Raw genomic sequence first — 21,399 nt, 5'->3', positions numbered from 1 at the left:
ACCTGTATCAGCTGCAAAGCAAAAAGCTGAAGTTCACCTGAACAGCCACTCAGGGGGTAAAATCAATATTCCTTTCAAACACATTTTTCCATTGGTCAAACAGACTCTGCAATTTCAAATTAATTTCATTATTTTGTCGTCCCTCTTTGGGGCTGGAAGTGAGGCAGGGTTCTTACAGGTGCTATAAATTCAGGAGGTTTACACAGACATTTCTGTAGTGGTTTAGTCTTGCAAATAAAGACAGGATTCAGAGAAATCAGCTTCCCTTTTTTGTGTGGAGGGGAAAAATCTGTTTTCACAGGTATCATCCTGACAGCTTCACCTTTTTCCCACCACGTACCTCCCCCTGCTCCCTGCATTTTGGAGGTGAAACACCTTTTTCTCCATCAGAACAGCCCTCGGGTTCCTTGGCACCTTCTGATGCCTCATCTGGCATGAGGAAGAGGCTCAAAATGAGGAAGGAGCTTCCAAATCCAGCACCCAGATGGATAATCCTTGTGTTAGCTGTGAAATGCAGCAGAAAGAGCTGCTCTGATTCCATCAAGAGGAAGGTGCTGGCATAGTTTGGAGAGGCCAAAACCTTCACACATTAAAGCAAACCCTTAGGACTGGTTTTATCAAGGTGTGAAAAGGGTTGTTGTGAGAATTTCTGACCCAGAAAGGAGCTGAAGAAACCAGATTGTGGAGGCAACACCGAGCTGGGGCTTGGTTCCTGCTTTGTCTGGCGTCCAACAGCAATTAAAAATGATAAAATGTTTTCTTCTGGGTGAAAACCTGTTCTTTTTCAGCCTGGCTAACAGTTTGCAATTCAGGCATTATTCCTGTAAACACACTCAGAGTTGCTCCAGATCTTTGAAGCACTTAAAATGCAATTAGGTTTCAGGTATTGGTAATGGCAAACACTTGCTAAATTGATAGAAAATGGCTTTTACAGTTCAAGCACATAATTCAGGCAGTTAATGCCGAGAGCCTGCCTGCAATAAAGATCTTCATGGGCTGATACAGCTCAGCTCTGCTGGCAGGGTGAGACAGAAATGGTTGAACCTCATCAAGAAGGAAAGTGGAGCCTTAACAAAAAAATAAAAATCAGCATTTTGGGGGTTTTGGCAGCTAAATTGCCACTTCCATCTTTTGCTGTAGTTTCTGTGCAGGACATGAAGGGATAGGGGAGGGGGTTGTTCTCTCACTCCATTTCTTTAGCAGCACTTTGGGGCTCCAGGGCTTGTTTTACATAGATCCTTCCAAGAAACTGCAACAATGCTGAAAACTACTGGAGTAAGAATGGTGATTTTTTGGTTTTCTGATGGTTTTCTTGGGCAAAATGGCTGCAGTTTCTGTTGTCTGAAAGTGGAGAGGAGGAAGTACAATTTAGTGGTTTTAAAGTCTTGGCCTGTTGCAGACAGGTGGATTTTTAAGGAACATGCTCTGACTGTTTTCTTCATGCTGAAGGGCTTAATAAAACTTATAAACTATATTTATAAAACTGCAAACAGTTTTGCTGGTTGGAGTAATTATTGAGTTTTGTTTTTTAGTTTGGTTTTTTTTTCTTGAACTGCTTATATAAATAAAACATAAATTGCATAACTGATAGAAAAATTGAGCTACAGGAAACTGGGAGAGCAGCCTCAACATGGAAAAGCAAAGTCTGGAGCAGTTACTCTGCATATCAGTAATGCCTTTTACACAGAGTGGGAGGGTTGATAACAGATATTAATATGATTAATGACTAATAATATCATGTCTGATGTGTTTGGGATTATGCCTTGAAACTGCTGGCACATAAAATTATTCTGTTTCACTTATTTTAGATTTCCTTTTCCCCCCCTCTTGGATGTAAAAGGTAATTTAGGAAATAAAGGAAAAGAACTGGAGATTGAGGGAAAAGCAGAGGATTTTTTTAATTATCCCAAACTGTGGAGACAGGTAGTGCTGAAAGCCTGGGTGGGGGGGAAAAAAAGAGTTTTTATATGAGGAGAAACCAACCTGCAGAGTAAGGTAGAAATAAGCAGAGAGTAGGAAAATTGTTAAATTAAAATTGTTTGGTGTTGCTGTTGGTCCTGCTTGCAGTTTTCTGGAAATACCAAGAAGGAACCTTTGCAAGGGGACTTTGGGAAACTCAGCTCTTATAAATCCATTTTTCTGGTTGCTTTGCTTTGGGATAGATTTTACTGCTGCTCCTTTCAAGCAGGTCTGCTGCATAAGGGAGCCTCTGCTAATAAAGGGAATTAATTCAGTGTTTAATGCAGTATTCTCTGAATTTTGAAGCATGTGAGATTTACCAGGAGTCAAGAGTTTGGCCCCAGTTCCCAAAGGCATAATTCCCTTTGAACACAAAATCTGACAACTGCTCTTCCTCCTTCCAGGAAAAAAACCCCTAAAGGGAATTTGCACATTCCTCCCTTGTTTATAAATGGATCTGAGAGGGGCTTTGGCTTCTTAAAGCCCCAGAATATGAATACAGTTCAAATTTTCAGCAGTTTTGGACTCCAAGTGCTGTTTAGACTGCTCCTTGAGTGTTTTCTGTCTCTTCCAGCTATTCCAAGACTGAGTGGAATCTGTCTTGTTCATCAGGGAGCCCAGCTGGAGTTCAGCAGGATATTGCAATATTAAATTGTATTAGTGATCCTCTTAATAATAACCCTTCAATATGGTGCATATTCTATCAAAATGAGTTTATTGGGATCTTTGAAACCATTTTGTTTTCCTGGCTGGAAGCTGGCACTGAGCTAATGTTGGCTGATGTCATTTGGAACAGGAAAAAATTGTTGTTCAACACAGGAAACCTGGGAAAACCCCATAACACCTTGTTTGTCAGGAGAAGGACAGATCTAAACCTTCCATATTTTTTTTTTTAACACAAGGAAAATGGAGCAGACAGTGCTCAATCCATGACTGGGACAGGAGGGAGAGGTTTTTTGGGTTTTTTAAATTAATCTAATTTTTTAAGTTAATTTTAATTTAATTTATTTTTTTTTAATTAATCAAGGTATTTTTGTTTTTAATTTGTTTGTGCATGGACTCAGATTTTCAGGAATTGAATTTGGCAGAGGTGACTTTTATATTCACTGGAGAGATACATTAAACAAAAGGTAAAGCCTCAAAAACCTTGGCACTTGGACAGTCTAAATAACTTCCTGGTGTTTGCCATCCATAAATACCTGGCTCTGCACTCCTCTGGATTTTACTGAAGTATGGTAACAAATGCAAAGCAGGTTTTTTTTTATTTGTGTGGGTTGTTCTGTTTGATTTATTTTTTTAATGAAGATAAATTAGTTGCAGAGCATCAAGTGTTTAAAGGAAAAAAAAATAATAATAAATTAAAAAATAATAAATTAAATAAAAAATAAATTAAAGCACCTTAAGTGCTGCATTATTTTCAGTCTTTTGTATTTAAATCTCTTTTGCATGGGTTGGTTTTTTTGTCCCCCAGGATATCAAACCTCTTATCTCAAGCATGGAAAAAAGGGGTGGCTACCCTGAGTGCTGAGGTTTTGCATCCAAACCAGCTGGAAAATGACATTTGCAGGTCACTTTGTGCAATGTTTTCTTGTGCACTCAGCATTTCGTGTTTACTGAGGATGCACAAGAAATAACCTTTCACTTCCTGGACACTTCTGTATTTCACTTTTCCTCAAAGTACAGCAAAGCAGGCGCTGATAATTTTGAAATTGCTGGGGTTGAGAGTTTAAAAGTTCATAAAGGAGCAGAGGTCAGGGAGCCTGAGCTGTGTTTATCACACCTTTGTGGCAGCCTGTGCTGTCACCCTGGACAGCTCTGTCACTCTGTGCTACAGGAAGTACCCTCCCTTTAAAAAAAAATAATATTATAAATTCACTATTTGCCTTTTTGCTCTTGACTGGAATCTGCAAATGCAGATTTATTTTTTTTTACCCTTCTTTCTTGTCCTTAATACTCAAGCTGAAGGAAGAGGAAGATTTGACTTTGGTAATGAAGTAACAGCTGCAATTCCCAGATTTAGCACTTGCTGCCTTCCAGTGTTCCTGATGGAAAAGTCTGGGCTCTGAAATGGAGTTCTAACCTTGTAATTTTCCTATTAGAAACCTCAGGGCTTGGCTTAAATGTCTTTTATTTGACTCAGGTATTGATTTCTAGAAGTCTCTCAATAACTCCAGGCCCTGAAGACAAAGTCAAGAGCTCATCCAGACTGTGGTCAGAGATAAGGAACCTCTGTGTGATCCCTGATTTTTGGTGGGATCATCACAATTCATTGCCAAGGAAACCCCTGCTAGGTCCTGAGTGGAACATCAAGGTTGTTTCTTGACCATGGAAATGCAAATTGATCTTTCTCAACTGGAATTCTCCCCACTTGGAAAAGATCAGCTCATGTTGTTCTATACCAACAATTATTTTAGGAGGAATTCACGGCCTGGAAGAACTTTCCTTGTAGTTGTGGGTTTGATTTTGATATAAGTGAAAGTCCATACAGGGATGGCTGGCTCAGAGCTGCATTTTTACCAAAGAACAGCTATCTTCTGCCAAATTTGTTTTTTAAAAAAATAATAATCCTGTGGGTTTTACAGCCTTTTCAGCTTCCTGCACACGTGACTGACAGACTCCAGATATATAACATCAAACAGGCTTGGCTTTTAAATCCTGGCTGCTCACCAGCACAGCATTAAACACCCAAAAGCTGAGGATGCTGATCAGATTTACCAGGCTGTGAGATTAACTCCTCACCCTTTGCGTGTTTAAAGAGCCGTGCTTCCTCCAGCTTTAATCACACCGTGTTTTTAGGGGTTTGGAGGTGAATTCAAAGAAGAAACCAAGTTTTTTCTTGGCTTGTAGTGGCAGCAGAGCTTGAGGGGTTTCAGGAGGTCTCTCCTCAGCTCTGGAGGAATTTGGGAAGATGCTGTGTGAGGAACACCAAGTTGGGTTGAGGTGGAGCAGTGTGACTCCATCAGGAGCAGAATTGTTCTCACCACAGCGACCTGGTGTTGTCTGTGCATCATTTCCCGTTCCTATAGAACCACCCTCTCCCTCTCTGCACTTGAAATATTCATTTTATGGGATTAATTTTATGGGATTAATTTTATGTGACCAAAGCAGAACCTCTAAATCTGCGTCCTGCCTCACCTTCACCTCTCAACACCGCCCCTCGTTGATTTTGTCTGGTGAACAAACTCCCTGGGACTTGTTCAATCCTCTGTGTCCTCGTTACTTAACTGCTTGATGAAGTTTAATTAGCAGTTCAATTGCTGGGCTTGTTTGTATGAATGCTCTGCTGGCTCCCTTTTGGTCCCCGAGCTCTGTAAAAGCTCAGCTTTGTGCACACAAACTGAAATTATTACATAAAATAGTGAATATTCTGAATAAAATATCCAGAATATTATGGATATTATTATCTAATATGAAATGTTATTACATAAAAGCTTGGATTTCACCAAGCTTTGTGGTCAGTTCAGCCTTTGAAATGCAGCTGAGATGCAAACCGCTCTTCCTGATAATTTTTGCTGATGTTGCAAAGGTTTTTGTTAAAACCACAGCTTTTCCCAGCCAAAACCAAGGAAAAGAAGATTTACTGCCTGTTTCAGCCACCATTTGGGGAGCTCTTTAATCTGCAGTAATTCAGATTTAGGCCAGGCCAGCACATGATCACTCAGAATGTCCCATCCCTGTGGGATAATTCCCTTTTTTTCCCAATAAATGCTGATAACCATCAATAAAGCAGTGACACCTTCACCAGGCTCTGGAATTTTAGAATTTTTAGAATTTTAAGAGGTGTTCTATTCACCAAGTTATCCTTTAAAAGAAAACTCTTCTCTCTTCAATATGGTTTAGAAGTTTCTAGGATCAGTGGAGATGAGCAGCTTTTTCAGGCTGTTTTAGGATATTTATTTATTCAAACCTGGTGTTGCTCAGTTCCAGAGACAGGGCAGGCTGGGAGTGGTTAATTAGCAGGGAAAACTGACATCATGATCTTTATCTCTTGAACAAATACACATTTATGGTCCTATAAAATTTTTCTACATGTCTGTACTCATTGGGAGGGCACAGCCTGGAACAGAAATGTTTTATTTGTTAAGCATCAACCAATGGCTTAAGAAGCCTTTATATAACTTTTTTATATATTATATATTTATTTTTATTTTTAAGAAGCTTTTATATAACTTTTTATATATTATATATTTATTTTTATTTTTAAGAAGCCTTTATATAACTTTTTATATATTATATATTTATATTTATTTTTTAAGAAGCCTTTATATAACTTTTTATAGATCTATTTTTTTAAGAAGTCTTTGTGTAACTTTTTATATATTATATATATATTTATTTTTAAGACTTTGTATAATCTATTATATATTTATATTTATTTTTTAAGAAGCCTTTACATAACTTTTTATATATCTGTATCTATTTTTAAAGAAGTCTTTATGTAATTTTATATATATATTTTTATTTTTTAAGAAGAATTTACATAGCTTTTTATATATTATATATCTATATCCATTTTTTAAGAAGCCTTTATATAACTTTTTATATATTATTTATATATTTATTTTTTAAGAAGACTTTATTTAACTTTTTTATATTATATATATATTTATTTTTAAGAAGCCTTTATATAACTTTATATATTATATATTTATTTTTTAGGAAGACTTTATATAACTTTTGATATATCTATATCTATTTTTAAGAAGCCTTTATATAACTTTTTATATATTATATATATATTTATTTTTAAGAAGCCTTTATATAATTTTTTTATATTACATATCTCTATTTTTAAAGAAGCCCTTATGTAACTTTTCATATATTATATATATTATATATAATATATATATATTATATATATATTTATTTTTTTAAGAAGCCTTTATATAACTATCAATAGATTATATCTCTGTGTTAATAGAGCTTTATTTTTTAGGATTTAGTTTAGAATCAGACTCTTAAGGAGAGGGTTTAGGCCAAGGACTCTGCTCCATGAGCATCCCATTACAAATTGGGATAAAATGGGGTCATTTCCCCATCTCAGCTCATCCAGAGTCTGGGGTGAGTTAGAAAATGGGGAAAGGAGGGAAAAATTCCTTTTTTTGGGAATTGGACCTGGCTGCCTCAGAGCTGTGCTGGAGTTTTGGTGCTGAGCCTCAGGTCAGTTCTCAGTTTGCAGCTCAGGTTTGTTCTGCTCCCATTTCCATTTGATCCCGACTGTTCCTGGAGTGGGACCTAAAAATGCAAACTGGGGTGAGCATGAGTAATGGGGGGTGTCAGACCAATTAATTATGCAATAATTGTCTTCTTTCCTCTTTCATTTGGTAGCTGTGGTCTCGTTCTGAGCCCAAGGCTCTGCCTTTAGGAAGTGAAAAATGATAATTTGATCAGGACACATCCTTAATAATTAATCCTTTTTAATAAGACAAAATACCATCTTATGCTTAAGAAAATAAATGTTTTGTCCACTCTCATTAAGAGGCTGGAACATCTTTCATGTAGCACTTTAGTAATAAATAATTTTTAATCATGTTAACACCTCAGACATCCATTTTTAGCTTATAATTGGATTTATTGCCATTTTAAATGTGTGTGTTTCAGTCCTATTGATAAGTAGCAAGGAATGGCTGTTCCTGGAATATCTGGAATTCTCTTTCCTTGCCCCATCTGTTTGCTCTTGTGTTACAGTAAACAGCAAAGAATTCACAAGATTTTAAAATAATGGCTTTGGCTTCTGTAATTCTCAATTAAACTCTCATCATTCCCAGCTGAAATGGCAGGGTGGCTTTTCCAGAGCTTTTATCAAAGGCATTTTTTATTTGGGGAATGAGCTGGGTCCTTCCCAATCCAAACCATTCCAGGCCAAGCATGTGATGAGAACTGGCAGAAAAAAAAGAGTTTGAAATCAGCCTAAATTAAATCCTTCGCCCTGATTTCAGTGACTTCTGCTCACAATCCATTAACTCTGGATTTCTTGAGACAAAAATAAGATGTGGGAAGGTGTTTCTGGGGTGACACTTAATAAATCAAAACTTTTATTATAATTTAAATAAAAATGTACAGAGCAAGAGTTCTAAGTGTAAATTAGGTTTCATGGTGCCAGGAAAATTTCTCTCTTGGGAATCATTCTCATTGTGGTGATTTATGATTTATTATGATTTATATATTTTTTTTTTGTTTAAATTCAGGTGAATTTGCTCTTGAGGATGTTTTCTTCATGTCTTGTTCCACTAAAATATCAGATTTTCAGCAGAGGTGAATTGTACAGTGAGCACTGAAGGGGGACAAAAAATAGTGTGCACTGATGGATTTGTTGAGTTTATTTCCCTGTATGAACAAGGAAAATTACTCCTTTTTTCTATTTAGAAAAAAATAGAAGTTGTTAGGAGAGATGCAACAGGCAGTTTTTAATTACAAATAATCTTTTATATAAAAATAACCACCTTGTATGCACAAAAGCCACATACATAAAAATAAATATTGGCTTTTTTATTGCCAAAACATTTCTTATTGTTAAATATAATTTATGTGCATTTGAGAAATGAACCAACTTGATTTTGTGAGATAAATACCAAGGCAGAAATGCAGCTTGGTTGGGGCCAGATTTCCAGGGCAATATTTTGATTTGAAAATCAAGTATTTGCCCTCTGTGAGGTACTTATGGTAATTCTCAAGAAAAAATGCTTGATAAATCCAATTTAGGAATTACAGATATTTATTTTTTTTCCCCTAAAACTGATTTCTGTGAGTTTTGTCTGAAGTCTCTGATTAACCTTTTAACACAGAGATCTGCTTCATACAGCTCATATTTATTTAATGTGTACTAAAATATTCTCTCAGGTCTTTGAATTTTAATCAGTTTTTAATAAAAAAATAAATTTTTAATAAATAAATTTGAATTTGAGTCAGTTTTCATGGGATAACAACTCTCTGGTAATTCCAGTGACAGGACAGTGGTTTTTGAACCTCCCAAAAATCCAGAGGTTTCTGTAAATTATGGAAATTTCCCTGATGTGGGATCACTGGTTTTTGTAAGGGATGAACCAACAACAAGATAAAATTGGAGGTTTTGTTGTTCAGATTCCTTTGTAATAACTTACAATTCAATTTCTGAGTTGTTTTTAAGGCCAGAAAAAAAAGGAAGTTCTTTGTGGAGAAGAGAATTTAGAGCTGAAAGCTCCCTCAGATGGCTCAGGCCTCACTTTTGTGCATGCACAGGGCACCTTCTGCTTTTATTTCTCATTATTTTCTCCAGGATTCCATGTCCTTTACAGCAGGATTTGCTTCCCAAAAAAGTGGAATTTGTAGGAAGTGCTGCCTGCTGCAGTTAAATATTTATTAACCAGAAGAGCTGCACTGTATCTGTAAATTTGCTGCAGCTTTGGGGCCGAGCAGGAAATGTCCAGATGCTTCATAAAACTTCTTTTTTTCCATAGATTTTGGGTTGGAAATCCAGGCTTTGTGCAATTGTGACTAAAGCAGCCAATTTCATGTGTGAATTGTGATTTAAAGTTCCTCAAACTTGTCTCTCTCCCCTCTTTTTTTTATTTCTTTCCCTCTGCCTTTCCAAATTTCCTGGCTCTGGTATTCACAAATTTCCCTTGGAACCCTTCTTTTCCAGCCTTGTTCACTCTTCATTTGTAGAATGATTTGTAGAATGATTTCTCATTTGTAGAAAAATAAATAAAAATCCAGAGTGGGGTGTGAAACTACACTCAGTTAAAATGAAAATCAAATTTTTGTAGCAAACAATGAATTCGAAATTTACCTTCCCCCCCTCCAAAAAAAAATAATAAAATAAAATTAGAATTGAGAAAATTTCGTGTCTCGTGGTCTCTGAGGCACAAAATGTGTTCTTAGTTCTGGTATCAGGTTCAAAAGGGGAAATACAAAACCCCAGCTCTAGAGCCCAGTTCCTGTTTTTGTGACTCGACGGTTTGAGCTGGACTTTGTTGCTGCTGGATTTTGTTAGTTTTACCCACAGGGTTTTTAATGGTTTATATGTGAATTAGTCTGGGCTTAATGTTTCTCTGCCCTCTCTTTTTTCCTGAGTGAAGGTGAAAATTGGCAATGTTGTGTTTTTTCTGAAAAAAAAAACCAAAAAAAACCCCCAAAATTATATTTTTTTTGTGGCTGATACAACCTAAGGGAGAGAAAAAATTAATAATAATTAATTTGTAGGTACCTGCCAGAGTAGTGCAAATATAATACTCAACAACTTCCATAAAATATGAAGGATTTTTCCTAAAGGTTTCAGGATTCTTCCTCTTGTGTTGGGTTTTTTTTTCCCCTTGATGTCAAAAAAAAAGCCACTCAACCCCAAAATAAACTTATTTTGGCAGTGAGAGGGGAAAGATGCAATAAAAACCTGACATCACTTCTGAATTATTTATGTGAGGACTAATTACATAATTAGAACATTAACTTTGTGCTTTGCTCTCTCTTTTCTTCCCTTGGCCCTTCCTTGGTGATCTCTTTTAAGGCATTAATTATAATTATAATCATTATTATTATAATCTCATTTAAAGCATTAATTATTGGGTCACTCTCACTGCAATTCTCACAAAGAATTTGGGTTATTATATTTAATAAATAATTTTTAAGCACATAAATATCTACTAAATCTAAATATCCAGGATCACACATTACCACCTCTAGTGTCTATATATCCCTGATATCCCATTAGCTTAATTAATCTTAATGAAGCTTCTAGCAGGAAGAGTTTTTTAAAAGCTTTTCTGCTGTGTTTTCATGGTAAATGTACAGTCAAAATATAAAAATTACAAACTTTGTGGAAATTCCCTGTATGTGACCAGCAGTTCCTGTAAATAAAGAGGGTTTTTTTCTGATTTTTGTGGGGTTCAGAGAACAAAAGGCAGAGATGCTGAATTCAGAAAGGCTGTGATCAAAACTTTGGGATTTCTGGGGGTGGCCTTGGAGGACAACTCAGAAATTCAGTGTTTTAGAGGAAAATTTAGTGTTTTAGAGGACAACTCAGAAATTCAGTGTTTTAGAGGAAAATTTAGTGTTTTAGAGAGTAACTCAGAAATTCATTGTTTTAGAGGATAACTCAGAAATTCAGTGTTTTAGAGGAAAATTTAGTGTTTTAGAGGATACCTCAGTAATTAAATGTTTTAGAGGACAACTCAGAAATTCAATGGTTTAGAGGGTGACTCAGAAATTCATTGTTTTAGAGGACATTTCAGTGTTTTAGAGGGTAACTCAGTAATTCAGTGTTTTAGAGGATAACTCAGAAATTCAATGTTTTAAGAGGGTAACTCAGAAATTCCAAGTTTTAGAGGACAATTCAATGTTTTAGAGGATAACTCAGAAATTCAGTATTTTACAGGGTGACTCATTAGCTCAGCATGGCTGTGTTTAATGGGGAGAGGGTAAGGAATTATTTTCTGGCACCAAATGTTTGGGAGTTTCCCGTTAAACTTTTGGAGAGTGATTTTAGCATGACAACCCTTCATTTGGAGCAATTTTTAATATTGAATTTCAGCAGCATAAACTCACAAATGATATTCTCCAAACAATCCTGGAAGGCTGAAAGGAGGAATAGGAAATCCTGATGAATTTTGAATTTTCCCTCTGACCTGGAGCTCCTGAGAGTGATGTGGAGCTGGAGGTGTTGGAGCCAGAGTGGGAAAGCAGAGCAGGAGGGATTTGGGATGGGATTTGGGATGAGTCACCTCTGTCTGAGTCAGTGCTAAAAGCCATTGAGCAAGAGTGGCCCAGCTTGGCTATTTTTAATATTTGCTTACTCACATTTACTGTACTAAGCTCTTTACAGGAAAGGTAGTTGAGAGCCGTAGTAAGCTCTTAAAACCACTTTCCATGGCAGCAGCTCCTTTAATTTGTCTTTCAGTGCTGCTTTTTCTGAGCTGTTTAATTCTGGGTGGAATTCTTGCGCTGCACTGTGGTTCTCACAGGATTGCCTCTGGACCTCCAGGGTGAAATTAGACTTTCAAACCTCTGGTAGTACCCAGAGCTGTTTTTTCACCTCACCAGGTGGAATTTTACCTCCAAAGTTTAATAAATAATAAATCATCCCGAGGTTTTAGCCACGATGGAATACACAAGTCCCAGCTTTGCTGTTGCAATATCCACCATCCTTAGGGTGCTGCCCTTCCTCTGGAGGCCTGGAAGGTGCAGCCCTGGCTCTGAGCTGTTCTCCTCTCTCCAGCTGTTGCCAGCTGTGGCTGCAGCAGGAGGAAGCCCAGCAGGTTGCTTGGGGTAGCTTCGTGTCACCGGCTTCAGCGGTGGCTTCCTGTTTACTGCTGCTGAGGGAAGGCAGCAGAGAGCTGCAGGAGTGGATTTGCTGGCAGGGTTTGTAGCCACGAGTTGGGAATTTTGTGTTTTCCTTTTCTTTTCCAACGTTCCCTGCCACACAACCAAATCCCTCGAGTTTGGTGCTGGCAGCGGAGCTGGGAAGGGTGAGCGGGGTGATGGCTCTGCAGGGCAGAGGTTGGGTTTGGGTGAGGATAAAATGGAGCTGAGAGAGCTCCTGGAATCAGCAGGACAGGAGAGAACTCCTGGAATCAGCCTCATGGGGATCCCAGGAGAGCAGAGCCCAAAGATCTCCCCAGCAGCAGGAAAATGCTCCTGCATCCAAAGCTGCTCCTGCATCCAAAGCTGCTCCTGCATCCAAAGCTGCTCCTGCATCCAAAGCTGCTCCTGCATCCAAAGCTGCTCCTGCATCCAAAGCTGCTCCTGCATCCAAAGCTGCTCCTACGAGAGGGAGGCAGAGCTGCAGCTGGGAAATTGCTGCTGCTTTGAGCTTCTGGAGAGCTGAAATCAAATCAGATCTGCACCGAAAAATGAACTGGCTGTAAACTTTTATGAAACTACTCTTGGCCAAAGCAAGGAATTGAGCTACTGTCAGTTTTCATAACACACAGACAGTGCTGGCAGTGCAGACAGACTCAGAAGGTAGAAGTTCACATTCCTCTCATGATTTTTGACTTTGGATTCTGAAATATAGATTATATGTTCAAAGTTGGGGGTTTTTTCAGCTTTCCTGTATGTGTAAGACTCACAGGATGATGAATCCGGAGTTAAAAACCACCTGGAGTTACCAGGCAGCTGCTGCAGAAGCGGCACAAGCAAATGTTTTCTAAAAAGCGAGTTCTAAAACTGTAAATAAACACGAGATGATTCAGCCCTAGCAGAACTGAACAGAAGAGTTTATTTGGATTGTTAAGCTGGAAGAGGAGCGAGGTTTTCTAGGGCAGGGAAGTTGTTGGTGCCAGGCTGGAATCGCTGTTGGGTGGGACGTGCAGCAGAGGCTGTGTGATGGGTGTAAAGGCAGCTTTGGGCATTCTGGCACCTAAATCTCAGTGACAGGACAATTGTGTGAGCTGCAGGATAAATTTTCAAATCCATAACCCCAGCAGGGACTCCCTAAGGAAGGGAAAACAAAAAACGCTGCTCATCACTGCACTGACGTGTCCCAGCGCCGCTGAGCCACTGTTGACACAATTCTCAGATACAAACATGTAAAATTTACTCCTGTTCAGCCAGTTAGTTAAAAACAATGGGTGTATTTGTCCAAGAGATTGAATGAATGGAAGGTAAATATTTGGGTTGCTTGCCAGGGTGATCCTGGGCTCATGGCTGGCAGGAGACTCACACCAGCAAACTCTGAATTGTAGCAGCTCCTGCAGAGTTAAACTGGTTAAACTGGCCAGTGAAAATTCTTGGATGAAAACGATTGGTAGAACTTTGTGTGGCTGTAAAAAAACCAACCCCAACAACTCTGTAATGGTGTCTGGAAGCGCTGAAGTTTGTTAGGGGGTGGTGCTGGAGGGCAGGACTGGATTTACAGGTTCTCAAACACAGAATTGTCTCGGGAGATAAAACTGATACCAGACAAATAACAGGGTGTTCCTCTGGTTGAGGCAGAAAGCAGCTGTTAGATAAAACTTTAACTGCAGCTGGCTGCTCATATTCTGCAGGAGAATCCCTGGGAAACCTTGGGGAAAGGGTCCTTAGCATCCCAGAGGAGCCAGAGTTCTGCTTTTGGCCACCGAAGGGAGGCACAAGGACCTTGGCTTTTGGCAGAGCTCGAGTTGTTTACTGAGACAACTTTCTGAAGGCTTCATTTGGCTCTCCCTGATTGGCTTCTTCTGTTTCAAGTGTTTTCTGCCAGTTTCTTTGTTTGATTTTTTTTGGGGAAGAAAAGAGTCTTCAGCTGGGAGAAATTAAAAGGGTTTTTTTTTTTTTTCCCCAGTCTTTGTTGCAGTTGGGATCGGAGAAATACAATTTAAGGGGAGATCTGAACCACATCATTTCTTTGTCTTCTTTCCAGGTGGCATTTAGGGCTCAGCTCCTCTTTTTGATGGTGGCAATATAAGAATTCAGAGCAGGCACTATGAGGATTCATTAAAGCCTGAAAATACAAAAGTAATTGCAAGCAAAACAAAGCATATCCTGGGGGAGAATTCACTCATCCAGATTTGAATCTGCAGTTTAAAGGGATGAGTTGAGATGCAGATAGAAGATCCCTTCTCAGAGGACTTGCAAACCTCATTTTGCTCCAGACAGGTCCATTAATTGTCCCACTTCCTTCCCCTGACTACAGGAGATAAATATCTTTACAGCCAGCCATGAGTACAGGTGTTCTCTGGTGATCTGTTTATAATAAAAAGAAATTGCTGTGTTTCTCCCAACAGATGGGCAATAAATAACTGTAGTTCCCACTTGTATTAAAAATTATGTTTCAGTGGCATTTGGTTCTTCCTTGGGTTGTCCATTTTTCACCATGAAGTGCTTGAGCTGCTCACTCTGCACTCACTTTTCTAAACTGAAAACGTTGTTTGGTTTGCACACCAAACCAGTGCAGCCTAATAAATCCTCTTGGGAATTTTTAGCGTTGGAAAAGTCATATTGTCCACTTTCCATGGAGCCTGACAAGATCTTGTGCACCTTTGTGACAAAATACAGATGGGGGCTAGAGCAGGACTTGAAATTAATAAAAGGGGAGCAGAGAGAGGGGTTTTGAAGATCAAATTTCTCTTGATGTGAGTAGTAAATCCCAAGTTTATGGTGGAATTTCGTGGTTTTCAGCTCTATAATAGCAGGAATGTTTCTTGGTTAGGGGATATTTTTGTTATTTTTGTTTTGCTTTTAACAGGTGAACAAAAGCAGTGAAGTTTTGTTTAGGCCTTTTTTTAAATCGTGAGCCCTTCAGAGTGAGCTTTAAACAATGTCTTCTCACCACAAAGGAAAAAAAGTAAAAAAAAAAAAGGCAGATCATCAAAAAAAAAAGTCTTACCAAAGTGCAAAACCACCACAGGAAGCACATGACTGCCAGATCCGGGGGGTTCAGGTGCTCTGCCCTTCTCACAGGAGATGCTGGCCACAGTCAGAAGCTCTGTAGGGCCTTTGGAAGGGATCTGAGTGGCAGCAGGTGGGTGATGTTTATTTTGAAAGCACCTTGAGTTCAGTTTGCTCTTCTGAGGTGAAGTTGGGGCTGGTCCTTGCCCTCAGGAATTTGTGCTCCTTGAGAGGAGCTGCGATGCCCTCAGGGCTTCTGGCTCAGCTCCAGAGCAGGATGGTGCTGGACTAAAGGAATTTTGTTAAAGGAATTTCATTCCTCTGTTCAAAAAGGAATTTTGCAGGTGCAAACCCTCCCCTGCTGCTGGTTCCCTCTGTGAGGCCAGGTGAGCTCCATGGGTGTGGTGGCTGATGGTGGCACTGAGATGATCTTGAAGGTCCCTTCCAAACCCAAATCCGTGTTTTTATGGAGTGGATGTTGCAGGAGGGGAGGAGTTGTGCACCCAGTGGAAATGAAAAAGCTCAGGAAGAACATCTGGAGCTGCTCTCAGGAGCAGGAGGGAAGTGAGGCTTGGTGAGCCAGCAGGAGGGACCTTCACAGCAGCTCCGTGGCCACCCAGCCCCGGCCCCTCCGCGTGTTTTAAACACTCAGAAAACAGAACCTGGGAGAAGTTCACCTGCTCAGGGGGTTGGGAGGAGCTGCTCCCTTAGGGTGGGATGTGGGAGAGCTGGCCCTGACATCCTGGTGAAGTCAGCAGCTCGTTTCATTTCTCCTCATTTACAGAAGGGACACGTTGGGAATGTTTCTCACCAGTCTTGGCTTTGCTAGAGCTCAGCTGCTCGCTTGTTTTGGTTTGCTTCTTACCAAAGGTGTAAGGTCACAATTCCAGGTGCTGGTGAATCCATCCGTGCCTGCTTTTTCCTTCAAAACTGGTGAAAGGTGGGATTCCCTTGATGAGGAGCACCAGGGGGAAATGGAGAAGGTTGTTGGGCTTGTTTTGCAGCAGTGGGGTACAAACTGTTCCTTTGGAATTATAATCTAAGGAATTATCCAGTTATTTTTTAATAATTTAATATCAATTATTAAATTAATTAATTAAATTACCAAATAATTAATAATACAATTTAATAATAATTAAATTAATATAATGGATAATATAATTAATATAATGGAATTATCTAAGGAATGGGTGTCTTCTGGGACCTGGGGATCATCCCTTGTCCACCAGCACAGCCTGTGGAGTAAACAAATTCTCTTAAATGAATGAGGTGAGGTGGGATGGACTCTGGCTTATAAAACTTGGTTTTTAGGAGAACTTGGAGCTCTGAGAGCCTGTAGATGCCTCACGAGCCCCCGGAGGTTTCTTTGTGCATCATTTCAGCATGGTGGGATCTGTGAGATGTTGAGGCTTGGGAGAACAGGATGAAGTGACCTCTCTTGCTCCTGCCTGGTTAAAGAGGGGAGGAATTCTCCAGTTTCAGACCTTCGTGTGGAAGGTGTGAGCCATGAAACCGCTTTCACCTCCTCCCTGGTGGCTTTTCCTGCTTGGGGAAGCTGCTCCAGCAGTGCCCTGGCCGTGTGTGTGTGCAGGGTCAGCTGTGTGGTGATGCTGGCCTGCTCTGCTCTCCATGAGCAATGGCACGTGTTGGGGTGGGATTTCCTCCATTCCACCTTCATTTCCATCCTTCCCACTGGGATGGATCCATGAGTGCAGCGTGTTCTCCTCTCTTGGAGAAGGCAGGGCTGTTCCTGGGCTCTCCCCGAGTGCTGGACCAAAGCCGTGGAGTTGTTGCTGTGCGTGATGTGTGTGACCCCTCCTCGCTCCCTGCGCCTCCTTCCCTTTCAACCCGCTCCCGTGGAACTTGAACTTTATCCGGAGCCCTGCCGAGGGTCAGTGCCCACAGGAACCGGCTCTGCACAGCCCTGAGCTCTTTCTCCTGCCAGAAAGCCGAGGTGTTTGCCAGGATGAGTGATTTCCCTGGAAGTTTCTCCACGTTTGAAATGCCCCTCAGGAAACTCCTGGACTCAGCGCGGTGTCACCGGGAAGAGGCCGCGCTTCCTGGAGCTCTGCTCCTCTGCTGGGAAGGTGGGGTGGCTCTTTTCCAGAGAATTCCCATCCCATCTTCCATCCCCAAACCGCCTCAGGCACGGGGATGAGAGAGGAGAACATCAAGGAAGGAAAAGGATCGTTAATGCCGCGTCCCAGGCCGGAATAAAAACAAATTATCCGTGTAAATCCCTTTCAAACCGGACTGACCCCTCAGCCCCGTCAGCATCGGTCTGAGCAATAATGCTGTTTTTTAAAGTAGTTGTGAGGAAAAACTAATTACAGAAAAATGGGGTTGTTGTTGGAAGGTTTCCATGATGATTTCTTGAGGATTGAGACCTCTCCCTCCAAGGAAACTGATCCTGGTTTAGCAGAGAAGTGCTTGGGGTTGACTGTACAAGGATATAATAATTGGTTGTAAACCCTGAGAATTGTATCATTTCGAGTTATTATACCAGAAATTGGGGATGAAAAGAGAATTAATCACACATTTATTTAACTGAAGATGCCCCTGCTCATTGCAGAGGGGTTGTGACCTTTAAAGGTCACAAAAAACAGACGATGAAAAATTGGTCATTAGAGCAGCCCAGTCTGTATCCAAAGGAAAATCAGGCTGGAAAGAGCAGGAAATACAGAAAAAAAAAAAGGGATTTTGTCTTTGCGTGCTCCTGAATCTGCCCCAACCCTTACAGGTAGAAAAATAAAGACAGAACAATTCACACCCAACTCTCTGAGAGGGCTGAGAAACTTCTTCCCACTTTGGTGACACGTCATGAACTTCAGAGAAATGCTGAAAGCGCCTTGGAAAGGCCCAGGGAAGGAGCAGGGTCAGTTCTCGGGGTGCAGCAGAGCACTCAGACTGCTAAAAATGGAAATATTTAATATCTGTTCATATTTACATGCTGCTATTGGAGCTGGCTGGTTTTCAGTTCTTGAGAACTTTGCTGCACATCAAACACTTTGGGTGAAAATTTCCATTCTGTGCCCTCCTGGCCTTATTTAAAAAGACAATTTTATAACGTGGAGCAGTCAGATCACAGCATGGATTCCACAGGAAAACCCAAAGGGGAATTACTAATTCTGTATGAATGGATCACTCTGAATAAAAGCATAAAATAAACACAAAAATGAAAAATGAAAACAAATAAAATGTACATTTGGTGAGAGAGCCCTGTGGAAAACAAATAGCACGTGCTCATATATCTAAATTTTCAGTGAGATTAAGAAACCTGAAACCAAATTGGCTGAGAGGGAGAAAAAGAGGAAGAATTTGCAAATGTTGCTTCAAAGTGAGTTTTGGGTTGATTTTCTCTGGGATTTTCCTGTGTTCGTGTTTTAGGGACTTTTGCATCTTTGCATTTGGCTTCCAGGGTCCTGGTTTATGGTGAAGGCTGGTGTTGGTGGAGCAGCATCCTTCTGCTTCAAGGAAGATTTGCACAGAGTTTCAAAAAGATTTAATTTCTGCATCTGCCTTTTCTTAATTTTTGAGGCATTTTAGAGGGCAGTTTAATAAATATTGGTGTACATTTGGTTTTATTCTTAAAAATGCTGGAGCTGCTGGGTTTCAAATGTAACAAATCATAGTCAGTTTTTACCCAATATTATTTTCTCCCAAATATCCTAATAGTTTAATAGCCAAACTGATTTTGAACAACCCAACTTTACACTTTCCTCCCCCTGTTTCATAATTTCATAATTAATTCTGATACCAGTTTTTGAGGGCTCTGTCTGCCTCACCTGGCTTTCCTTGACCAGCCATGGTCAGGATTTTAAATAACCAGGAAAAGCTTTGCTTGGGGGAGTGGAATCTCAAGAAAAGCCATCCTGAATTCCAAAAAATACTTTGGAGGGTGCATCACCAAGAGCTGGGAGAAACAGAAATGAAGTGAAATTAAAAATCTGCCTGAGAAAAGCAGATGCTGTCCTTGGAGCAGAGACTGGAAAATCCACAAAAAACAACTGGTGAGGCAAAGGATAAAATAAAATAAAATAAAATAAAATAAAATAAAATAAAATAAAATAAAATAAAATAAAATAAAATAAAATAAAATAAAATAAAATAAAATAATGATAAAAATGCCCTTCCCATCTCAGAGCTGTGGGAATTTGGCTGTGCAGCTGTGGGGAAGGATGCTCAGAGCAGGAATTTTTCTGGCTCCAAGGGAGGATTTTTTGGAAAAGGTGAATCCCTGACAATGAGAACGGCTGGGAAAGCCATTAGGAAATAATAAATCAGAGTTTGGATGTTGGGGTGGTTTGGTTCATCCCCAGAAGGTTTTGTAAATGAGGCAGCACTTAAAGGTTTTGAGGATTCTGGGAATTGCTGTGACTAAAAGCAAGAGTGGGAGCTTTTAACCAAAGCAAAGCAGCTCTGTTGAAAAACAAGAAATTTGATTTATGAATCTGTAAAAGGCAGTGGTTTTACATTCCCCCTCACACTGAAAAACATCTGGACAATCTTTTTAACATTAGGCCCACACAGACATTAAAATATATCGAGCTTCAGTTGTATTTAATTTAAAAGGAGGTGGTTTTAATGAGATTGAAGTTAATGTATTTCACCTTTTGCATTTCAACTTTATTGTGCTGTGCAGAAATAATTCCTGGTTTGTCTGCATATCCCAAAAATCACACTCTCAATTACTTCTTCCCCATATTATTGCCAAGGGAACGTGTCTGGAAACTCAAATTTAGCATTCCAGTGGCAGGGATGGCAGGAAAATGCAATTTAATTGGGGATGTGTGCCAGGCTCTTGCATGTAATCTTTTTTCTGGGATAGGATCACGTTTGCTGGGCTCTTCCCAAGCACCAGGAAAAAGTTGTGTGGCTCTGATTTTTCCCAGACTAAGCCTCAGGCTTTTAAAACAATGTTTGATTAAGGATGTCAGATTAAGGTCTCACCCTGGTGAAGCAAAAATAATAAATATACATTTGGTTTAAACACGTTTTGGCAGAGATGGGGGAGGAGGGAAAAAGGAGGCTGGAAGTGGAGGAATCTTCCATCCTCAGGTGAGCAGTGGGTGAGGTTTGGTTTGGACACGTTTTAAATGATAATCTGGGAGGGGAAGGAAAAACAGAGAGCAGGGAAAAATTGGAATTAACATCTAACAAAAAATGTAAGGAATGAATGCACGGAGGAGAAAAAGCACAGAGGAAAATTCCTGAGGTATCACAGCTGAGGATTGAGAGCAATTCCAACCTGAAAATAGGGAAAAACCCAGGGAATAACCAAGGTTTTCCCAGGTTTTTTTTTCTGTTGCATCTCAGGCAGTGCCCCCAAAGTGTCAGAAGGGATCAGTGCCCAAACTCTGGGTGGTTCCTGGGGCTGGCTGAGACATTTGTGTTACAATAAAGGTTCCTGGCACTGTGGTGGAATTTGATCAGCCTGACCATTTCATTTCATTTCATTTCAAACTGTACCAAGCTGCTCCTGATAATGGTAATTTTTCCTTTTTCCTTCAGTCACAGTGAAGTTTCTCCTGGGGAGAGTGAAGACCCATTTCAGTCGTGTAGAGGATCCCACAGGCACATAAATGCAGGTGTGTTGGTTTTGGGAGTTCATTTTTTGTTTGTTTTTTTAGTGGGAGGATTAAACTCATAAACTGTAAAATTGGTTTGGGCTTTCTAAGCTAAAGCTTAGGAAAACATGGAACAAAGAACACAAATAACTCAAATAACTTTCTGCTCTTTCTATTTAAGCACTTGGTATAAAATGCAATTTTCTTTTGAGTCAGAGCTGCCCTGTTGTGCATCCCTGGCATTGTAAAAATTCTTGCATTAAAACCTACCCAGTGCTACCCTTTCCTCCTGCAGGGACAGAGAAGTAGTAATAAAAAATAAATGCCAATAAATCTTTTCAAATACATCATGACTCATAAAGCATTAGGAGCTTCAAACACAAAGGGTGAGAGGGGAGAAAACAATGAGAAATATTTTGCTCTTAAGGGATTGTAAAAATAGAAAATGACTTTTTTTTTTTTTTTTTACTTTAAGAGGGAAACATAAAATGAGCTGTTTAAATTGCTCAGGCTCAAGTGTTGTTTTCCAGCCAATTAGGTGCTGAAGGATGTGAAAATTATTTGTGCTTTGAGAAGAGAAACTTTTCAGAAT

At 39.7% G+C, this 21,399-nt stretch overlaps 1 protein-coding gene across 2 annotated transcripts in view; it reads left to right on the top strand.

The window, feature by feature from the left end:
- Positions 1 to 21,399, top strand: part of JAK1 (Janus kinase 1) — a 46,404-nt gene that overhangs the window by 2,109 nt on the left and 22,896 nt on the right. The window contains exons 1-2 of one of the 2 annotated variants that reach the window (XM_086841596.1): positions 15,355 to 15,373; positions 20,752 to 20,828. In XM_086841596.1, coding sequence (XP_086697722.1) covers positions 20,823 to 20,828 — 6 coding nt within the window. In that variant the 5' untranslated portion in view covers positions 15,355 to 15,373; positions 20,752 to 20,822. Of the gene's footprint in view, positions 1 to 15,354; positions 15,374 to 20,751; positions 20,829 to 21,399 lie in introns of those variants that run through there. The other variant, XM_086841595.1, reaches the window with a different exon arrangement.

This window comes from Cyanistes caeruleus, chromosome 9 (assembly GCF_971803275.1).
Source record: "Cyanistes caeruleus chromosome 9, bCyaCae1.hap1.1, whole genome shotgun sequence".
NCBI classification, from domain to species: Eukaryota; Metazoa; Chordata; class Aves; order Passeriformes; family Paridae; genus Cyanistes; species Cyanistes caeruleus.
The sequence above is the reverse complement of the archived record's forward strand: the minus strand, read 5'-3'. Positions and strand labels throughout refer to the sequence as shown.